Below are 9,291 nucleotides of genomic sequence, written 5' to 3'. Positions count from 1 at the left end.
GTCAGCTGCGTCCAGAGGACTACCAGGGACTTATCGACTCACTTCCACGGCGTCTCACTGCAGTTCGTAGGACCAGAGGAGGCCCCACACGCTATTAGGTGACTATCCCATGACATTTGCTAAGTCAGTGTATGTAAGGTAGGTGAGTAGTTCCTTTTACATCTTTTTCCTTAACAGACGTCCGATTATGCGTCGATTTCAGAACCGTTGAGATCAAAGCTGTGCTGTAACCATTGCTGTCAAAGGTGGTTCTTAAGGTGTTAATTTCCTCTTGTACAACTGACACTTCACAAATCCTCCTGGCCCTGGTAGTCAAGAGTTGTAAGGATACCATGTTTCAGGGTAGGGTGATGGTGAGAATCTGTGTGGAGATATCTATTGGTGTTTGTAGGTTTACCATGAACGCTGTGTCCTAAAGATCCGTCCTCTTTCTTGGTGACGAGAACATCTAAAAATGGTATTTTGCTATCAGATTCCATTTCCATGGTGAAACAAATGGAAGGGTGCTGGCAATTAAGGTGATCCAGAAAGTGACCAAGATTGTCTTCACCTTCCATCCATATGACGAACGTATCATTCACATATCGCCACCAGATCTTCGGTTTGCAAGGTGCCGATGACAAAGTTGTCTCTTCAAAATTTTCCATGAAGAAATTAGCCACAACAGGAGAGAGAGGACTTATCATGGCCACACCATCCATCTGTTCATAATATTTCCTATTCCATAGAAAGTAGGAGGAGGTCATACAGTGATAGAAAAGCCTTGTGATCTCTTCAGTAAAAATATCATTAATGGGAGACATAACACCAACAGGTATATGTTGAAACTAGTACCAAGTAAAATGTTGTAATCAGCATAACATATTTTGTGTTGAAAAGGTGAACATTTTAAGTTTACTTCTGTGGTTTTTAATCTCACGTTCTTTCATTATTGTTTTAAAAATAAAATATTGTGGTTTTTTCTTGTTTACATGTCAACGATGAAAATTCGTGCAAGGAGAGGCTGGTGGCCATCAAACGTGAAATAGCTGGTGCTCTCCTGATTCTATTAGAAAGGAAGAATAAGATTAAAGAGCCCTCAAATTCAGATAGAAAGTAAGTATTTGTTCTTTCTCTGGTATCTTAACTGTTTTTTTTCTTATATGACTGTTAGGTTCTTCAGTCTTCTTCTTCTTCTTCTTCTTCTTCTTATTCATTTCTTGTTTCCAGTCTTCTGGGTCAGGTTGTGAATAAAGGACCTCCACAGTTTTCTATCTCTTCACCACTTACTTCCTTCCTTCTTCCATTATTTCTCCTACTTTACCCAAGGTTCATTCGAATCCATTTCACAGCATTAGCTAGAACTAGTACACTTTTTTGGTCCTCTTAGTAATGTTTGTTATGTAACTCTAGGGACACTAGCACTTGGATTCGCAAAACCTTGTAACCACATCTGTAGCTGCAGGTAAAATCTATCGCTGTGTACAGGGTGGCAAAAGGAAACTGGCCCGGAAAATATTTGCAATAGGACTGACGCAGGATTAACCCTTGTTATTGAACATCACACAAGATGCTGAAAATGGCCACTGTTGACGTCATTGCAGCGCACCACACAGCAATCTTGAGATCATGCAACAGCCTTTCAATGTACTGATGCGGATTTTCTGATGCATAATGGTGCATGTTCTATGATTTCACGTACACTGACAGGCTGAACCAAGCCTCATCTAAAGAAATGATGATGATGATGCTTGCTGTTTAAAGGGGCCTAACATCGAGGTCATCGGCCCCTAATGGTACGAAATGGAATGACAAATTAAAAGTCCATATTTCTCAACTGACCAGAATTCAAAACGTGTGGACGAAGAATGAATGGATGGAGATGAATTAAAAACAATCAGTGGATGCTCCCACAATGCCTTACATTCACAGATTCTGACGTAAAACAATATGATTACTGACCAACAGACTGCTGCTATAACATTGAATCGATGATGCTTGCAGTCTAAAGGGGGTCCAAAATCCAAGTTATCGGCCCCTCATAACGGTACTTATCGCTAGGAATGTAGAACCATGGTATTTGTCATGCTAAGGTACTAATCAAAAGTAGCAGAGACTCGCGGTATTCCACACATTATGCTACTACTCACAGGTTATGAAATTCGACATATACTACAGACCTATGGTTTTTCTCACATTGCGGCGCCATTTACAGGCAACGCAACCCTATGGTGTTCAGCAGCACATAAGAGTACTAACCACAGGCACCTTCCCCTATCTCGTGGTGTTCTTCATATAGTGGGTACTTATTTATTTATTTATCGTATGATGTGCACAGATAGATTATATAAATAAGTATACAATATATACACAATATATACAAGCAGAAGCCTATAGTTCCAAATCAAGTCCATTGATCCATTTTAAGGCCTCCTCAGTTGCGTTGTGTATGTCCTCCAAAGGACCTTGAAATGCTCTCTGTGGACACTCGGAAATTACGTGGTGGATGGTCTGTGAGGTAGCTCCACAATCACACCCAGAAGACTTCTGCCAGCCCCTTTTATAAAGAGTATAGCCGCATCTTCCGTAATTGACTCTTACCCTGTTTAGAGTCCTCCATTGACGTCTGTGTAGATGGAATCCGGGAGGTTGAACATGAGGTAGAGTCACAAGATGTTGATTGGGAACAGAAGACTGCTGCTAGATACATACTTCCAAAAGTGGTGTCTCCGTCCAAATCTCCAAAAGACTGTTGCATCTGTGTTTCATCTCAGAAATAAATTTGCCAACTACAAGCCTACAATAACATTCAGAAATCAATCCTTACAACACTGTCCCTTCCCAAAATATTTAGGTGTCACATTAGACAGATCCCTAACATATAAACATCATATTAACAACACAGCCGCCAAGATTAAAAGTCGGAATAATATTCTTAAAAAATTAGCCGGCACATGCTGGGGCGCAAACAACCAAGTGTTGAGATCGACTGCTCTAGCTCTTTGCTATTCAGTTGCCGAATACTGCACTTCAACTTGGCTGAACAGTGCTCATACTGATGCTCAACTAAATCAAGCAATGCGCATTATAACTGGTTGTATTCGCTCTACAAACGTGGCCTGGGTGCCTACACTCAGTAATACACCGCCTTGCTTAAGAAGGTCTGAAACTCTTCTAAAACTGTGGAAGAAGACCAGCCAGGACTCCAACCTGCCCCTCCACGACTTAAGTCTAGATCTCCACCCTGGCGCACTGCACTTACATTGGAAGAATAGTGGGTACTAAATCATAGGTAAGGCAGAACCATGGTAGCTATCATCCCACGGTCCCGCTCGTATGGTGGTACTAATCACAGGTACTACAAAAGCTGACCGCACGGTGCCCCTGTGTGCTACTAATCACAAACCTATTTGGTACCTAATATAGTGGTACTACACGCAAGTAAAAGCGACCCATGATGTTCTCCATGTGGTGGTACTAATCACAAGTAGTTTTATGGTTGCAAGACAATCATCCCTTGGTCGCCCCTTTGAGTCTAAAGAAATGAAAAACTGAGGCTCCAAAAGTCCTGACTCCACTTCACTCAGAAACCACCGGCAGAAGTCAACACGCAAAGGTTCGTCTGGGCGCTTTATTGCATACACAACAGTAAATTTGTAAGGATACAGATGCAGGTCCTTTTTGATAAGGTTTTGACACAATGATCTCTTAATACCCATTTGCACAGATAGGCGGCGTTGAGATTTTATCAGACTTTGTTCCAAGCTTTCCTTCACTTGATCAATGTTTTCTGATGTTCGAACTCTATTCACAGTTTTATTTGCTACAGAGTCTGTTTCGCGCCATTTTGCCATGAAGTTTTGCATCGCAGACTTTGCTGAAGGTTTTGGAAAAACACTAACTTCCAGTTTTAAACTCTTGCGCAAACAGTTCCGCACAGGTTTTCCATGAATCGTGCTTTGCATAACACTCGACAGTGAACATGCGCTGTTTTATCGTGAGCACCCTTTTATATTGCATTCAGTTGGTCACTAAACACATCTGCTCATCTCACTCATATGTAATGACACAGCAACGTGCTCAGGACAGAGCATGCGGGAGATTTGCACAGCAAATGATTGGTGCATTGAAATCACGGTTTCCAGCATTTCCTGTAATGGGCAGTTCTCCTGTTCATTAACAAGGGTACTTTCGCGCCAGTCTTATAAATATTTTCTCGCCGGGCTGAGTCGGTTTGACAGTTGAGGCACTGGCCTTCTGGCCCCAATTTGAAAGGTTCAGTTCTGGCTCGGTCCGGTAGTATTTGAAGGTGCTCAAATACGTCAGCCTCATGTTGGTAGATTTGCCGACACGTAAAATAACGCCTGCGGGACTAAATTCCAGCACCTTGGCATCTCTGAAAACCATGATAGTAGTTAGTGGGACGTAAAGCAAATAACGTTATAAAAGAAATGTTAAATATTTTCCGGGCTAGTTTCATTTTGCCTGCACGGTATAAAGGGTTCGCTCAATTCATATCTTTGTAAAAGGGGGTTTGTGAGTCAAAAGAATTGGGGAACCACTGAGCTACTGCATTTCATAGTTACCTCTTTATGAAATTAATTCACATTAACAGCATTCTGCTTTTACTTTGCAGGTTCCAGCAGTCTCAGATGAACTGTTCCCTTACTGCTGAAACGAGGGCAACAGATACCACAAACCATTCAAAAAAAGGTGAACAGAAGGTTGTAATGAAATCCATTTTGAAAACAAATGTCTACAATATATCTTCAACAGTAGAATCATTAGAGGCAAGCAAGGATTCTTCCTCAGAAGTTGTGGGTGATCATGTGGGGGAGAACTATCAAGATGAAAAGTGTAACCTAGTTATAAATTCAGGCCGTTCTTTGCACGATTCAGATTCGGGTGTGGATGAGAAGAATACGATCCAGAGAAACCTCTTGGATCATTGTCAGCAACCCTGCCTTTCTCCTGAGAAGAACAAGATGTCCCACCCTCTTATCAGTGTTACCAGGAACTTTGATCATTCATATTTCAAAATACCCAATGTCCTGAATATGACAACTCTTGAATCCTCTGAACAGTCTAATGGCGATGTTGTAGAGCCCAAGGTTTATGAGTACTGTGATTCTTCTTTTAGAGTGACCTTCCAAAATAATGATGAAGTTCAAACTTTTGTGCAGTGTAACCTATGTGGTGTTTGTGTAGAAGACAGTCGTGCACTTATTTTTCATAAAAGAACTCATCTTATTTGTAGAATATGTGAAGAAGAATTTGTTCATTTGGCAGCTATCAAAAAACATATGAAGGGTCACTCTGTTCCATGGTGTTGTGTTTGTATTCAAGTGTTCAATAATGAAGAGGACTTGCAGTCCCATATGTTGACTCACCCGGGAAGATGTACTCTCTGTGATATTTGTGGTAAAGCATTCTTGACCGGTCTAGCATTTCGGCGGCACTTTCGTTCTCATCTAAGTAGCTACGAAAGAAGGTTGTTCAAGTGTAATATATGTGAAAAGAGATTTACTCGTAAATCATACCTTCGGAATCACTGCATCACTCACGGAAATAAAAAGCAGTTTATTTGTGAGGTTTGCGGAAAAACGTTCTATACATCTGCGCAACTCCGATTACATTCTCGTTGTCATGTAGACATTCGACCATTCTGTTGTGAAGTTTGTGATGCGAGTTTTAAATGGAAGAGGAATTTACAGATCCATTCGAAGGTTCACAGTAGGTTACAGAGGTCTGATGGTAAGATAGTGTGCGACATATGTGGCAAAATGATTTCTGAAATGAATATCTCTGTCCATAAGCAGAGACATGGAAAGAGAGAAGCTGTGTTTAGTTGTAGTGTGTGCGGTAAGAATCTGCTTAGTAAAGGTTCTCTGGATCGTCACTTGAACCTCCACCGAGGTCTGTTACCCTTCAAGTGCAGCATGTGTGGCCGAGCCTTCAGCACCAAGATCTCCCGAGATAATCACGAGCGGACTCACACCGGGGAGAAACCATATGAATGCAAGGTCTGCCACAAGCGATTCTGCTCGGCACCGGCACTCTGCATTCATCGTCTCGTACACACCGACATCCGTAAGTTCCCCTGTTCCATGTGCGGCCGCAGATTCAGGCGGAGGATACAGCTTCGTCGACACCTCCTCACTCACACGGGAGAGAAACCGTACACTTGTGGTATCTGTTCCCGAGCATTTTCGCAGAAGGTCGGCTTGGAGAAACACATTGCCATTCATTCAGACGTAAAGCCTTTTGTTTGCAAGTGTGGTGCACGTTTTAAGCAAAAAGAATACCTCCAGAAGCACCAAAAGAAACACACTTTCAAAATTGAAGATATCTGTGCAATTCCAGTCTCATCAGAGATTATAATATCTTCTGAGTAATTTGCTATGAAGGATTGGCAAATTACTGATCAAGGAACACTCTAGAACTAAAGAGCCTTTGACAAAGCAGTCAGAAAGGGTTCAAACAGTTTCAAAGTTTACTAAAAGTAGTTAAGAAGATGAAATAAAATATAAGCTCTAAGCTGGCTAAGTACTGGTACAGGGAGGTGGTATACACTCAATTGTTGGAAGTCTCGCTTCAAAAGTTCAAGGTGATTGTTCTTCTCAGAATCCACCTTAAGCTTCAATGACTTTACATTCATCAGCTAGTTATTTCTAACCTCTTCAGTCTGTTTCAAATTTGTTGCTTCCATTTTAGAGGCAGTGATTTGAGCATAAGCAAGATTAGGGTATCATAAAATTAAATACAAGTTTTCAACAGGTGTAAATGTCTTGTGTCTAGAACAGAAAAAAATAAATTTGATTAAATAATGTAATCTTATAGTATCACAAGATATATTTCCTTATTGACAGCTAATCACTATGACAACAATTTACTGTTAAAGCTATCCTTCTAATCAATACACAGTAGCATAATGCAAACTTAAAATTCACATTTGTCATATCTAAATGTGTTTTGATCCTGATTGAGTCATCTTTATTCAGTAGAATGTTAAAATTTGCATGTGTAATGGTTAAAACACTTAAATTAATACAAGATATGATTCTGAGAAGAAAGATCATCTTGAACTTTTGAAGAGAGACTTCGAGCAATTGAGTGCGTAGTATCCTTCTGTTCTTGAGAGAAAAGTTGAGGTTTAACATTAATGAATAGGCTGCCACACAGCTCCCATTCCTGAGTTCTGTCCCACTACTACTCACCACTGAGACCTTTTATCTTGTGCTTCAGGTAGTAACGTCTGCAACTCCTTCACTTTCTTCGCTTCAGTTTTGCATCTTCCCAGGTCTTCAACATTCTTTTCGAGACTGCTTAACACTTCTTCTAGTGTTATTGTCTCGCCTGATAATGCAGATACTTTTTAACAGCCTCTAACAACTCTTGTTCTTTTTTCAACAGCAAATCATCTAGGCCAACAATGCTGTCCTAGCATTTTGTTCGCCGGGCTGAGTGGCTCAGACGGTTGAGGCGCTTGTCTTCTAACCCCAACTTGGCAGGTTCGATCCTGGCTCAGTCCAGTGGTATTTGAAGGTGCTCAAATATGACAGCCTCATGTTGGTAGATTTACTGGCACATAAAAGAACTCCTGCGGGACTAAATTCCGGCACCTCGAAGACCGTAAAAGTAGTTAGTGGGACGTAAAGCAAATAACATTATTATTATTATTATTATTATTATTATTAGCATTTTGTTCATAACTACATGAAAATTCCTGAAGCTGCTTCTCTCTATACTTTAATAACCCCTTGATTTGTTCAGCGGATTCCCTCACATTTTGCTGTGTTGTTGTTAACTCGAAATATCCTGCAATCTACACTCCAGCTCGCTCAACAAATTGGTTATCTGCTACTTTACAGCCTTGACAGTCTGTCTGATGATCCCGTTTCTCATTCATGGCTTTGATCTCTTTCTCCTGTTCAGCAGTAGTTTCTTCTGTATTACCGTATTTCTCCGAATCCAAGACGTCATTTTTTCCTCAGAATCTCGTGAAAAATGAGGGCCGTTTTGCATTCACGACCTAACAGTAATGAACACCATTGGTCCTAACAGTAATGAACACCATTGGTGCGCGCACACACAAAACTTGTCGACAATCAACGTCCGCCTCTTTATTATACATTGCTAGCCGCAGCAACCGGTTGTGCAGTGCCTCTGTGTAACATCACTGGATCTTGGGAAATAGTGAAAATATCAAAATATGTGAACCTTCATATTCTTAGCAAGGCTATAGCTACTCAGTGACAGAGTTATAATGCGTCTACTTTACTGGACACTTGGTAAAATTAAGTTTTATGGACAACAGGAATGTTTTCGTGATTGATCGTCATATTGTAAAGATACGTGGAACAGATATTGCCGGCAAATTTTCAGCGGTTTCTCATCGATATTATGATGCCAATTTTAAGTTAATGGTTATTAAACACACAGATGCGAAGATTAATTGTACAGGTGCAAAAAAATACAGCAGAACTAAAGCCAATGTTCGGCATTGGCGTGAGACAAAGATAGTATAATAATGCATGCTCTACAAGACAGCCATTCATATGATTTTACAAAGCACTTTCTTAAATCTGATTTAATTATTTTTAAGGAAAAAGAGGGGGTCGTCTTGGATTCGGAGAAATACGGTGTTAACCCCTTCATTCAACACCAAAATTTTAATTTCTGATCCTTCAACATTCTGTGACAGGTGCTCAGTTGTGGATTTGAATTCAAGAATTCGTTCCTCTTGAATGGCGATGTTGTTTTGGGCAAGTGAAAGTTCTTTTCTATGTTGGAGTTCCACGGATTGCTTGTGGAAGTTTATTGACAGGGAATAGTATGTATTTCCTGGATCCCCCTGTGGGTTAGGGACGCAGGCCGAAGAACACCCCCACGGTATCTCCTGCCTGTCGTAAGAGACGACTAAAAGGGGCGACCAAGGGATGATCGAATTAGAACCACGAGACTACTTGTAATTAGTACCACCACGCGGGGACACCATGGGTCGCCTTTCCTTGCGAGTAGTACCACTATGTTGGGTACACAATAGGTTTGTGATTAGTAGCGACAGTGTGTGAATCAGGGTGAGTTTTGAAGTACCTGTGATAGTACCACTGTGTGAGTGACACCATGGGTCTGCTTTGCCTATGACTAGTACCCACTATGTGAGGAACACCACGGAATAGTACAAGTCCCTGTGATTAGTATACCTATGTGAACACCATAGGTTTGCATTGCCTGTAAATGGCACCACAATGTGAGAACACCATAGGTTTGTGTTACATGTGCACATTACATTACCTGTGAGTAGAACTA

At 40.9% G+C, this 9,291-nt stretch overlaps 1 protein-coding gene across 1 annotated transcript; it reads left to right on the top strand.

Annotated features, from left to right (window-relative positions):
• The first annotated feature begins 221 nt into the window (after window positions 1–221).
• Window positions 222–6,751, top strand: LOC136884296 (oocyte zinc finger protein XlCOF6-like). The gene is made up of 2 exons (XM_067156366.2): window positions 222–1,095; window positions 4,616–6,751. Exon 2 carries the CDS (start codon window positions 4,632–4,634, stop codon window positions 6,372–6,374), a length of 1,743 nt encoding a protein of 580 aa, XP_067012467.2. The 5' UTR covers window positions 222–1,095; window positions 4,616–4,631; the 3' UTR covers window positions 6,375–6,751.
• The last annotated feature ends 2,540 nt before the right edge of the window (window positions 6,752–9,291 follow it).

The sequence above is a fragment of the Anabrus simplex genome, chromosome 12 (genome assembly GCF_040414725.1).
Source record: "Anabrus simplex isolate iqAnaSimp1 chromosome 12, ASM4041472v1, whole genome shotgun sequence".
Lineage (NCBI taxonomy): Eukaryota > Metazoa > Arthropoda > Insecta > Orthoptera > Tettigoniidae > Anabrus > Anabrus simplex.
Note: the sequence above shows the minus strand (reverse complement) of the source record. Positions and strands in the feature narration are given on the sequence as shown.

Coding starts and splice junctions, on each gene's coding strand:
- LOC136884296 (XM_067156366.2), top strand. CDS start 4,632: ATGAACTGTTCCCTTACTGCTGAAACGAGGGCAACAGATACCACAAAC.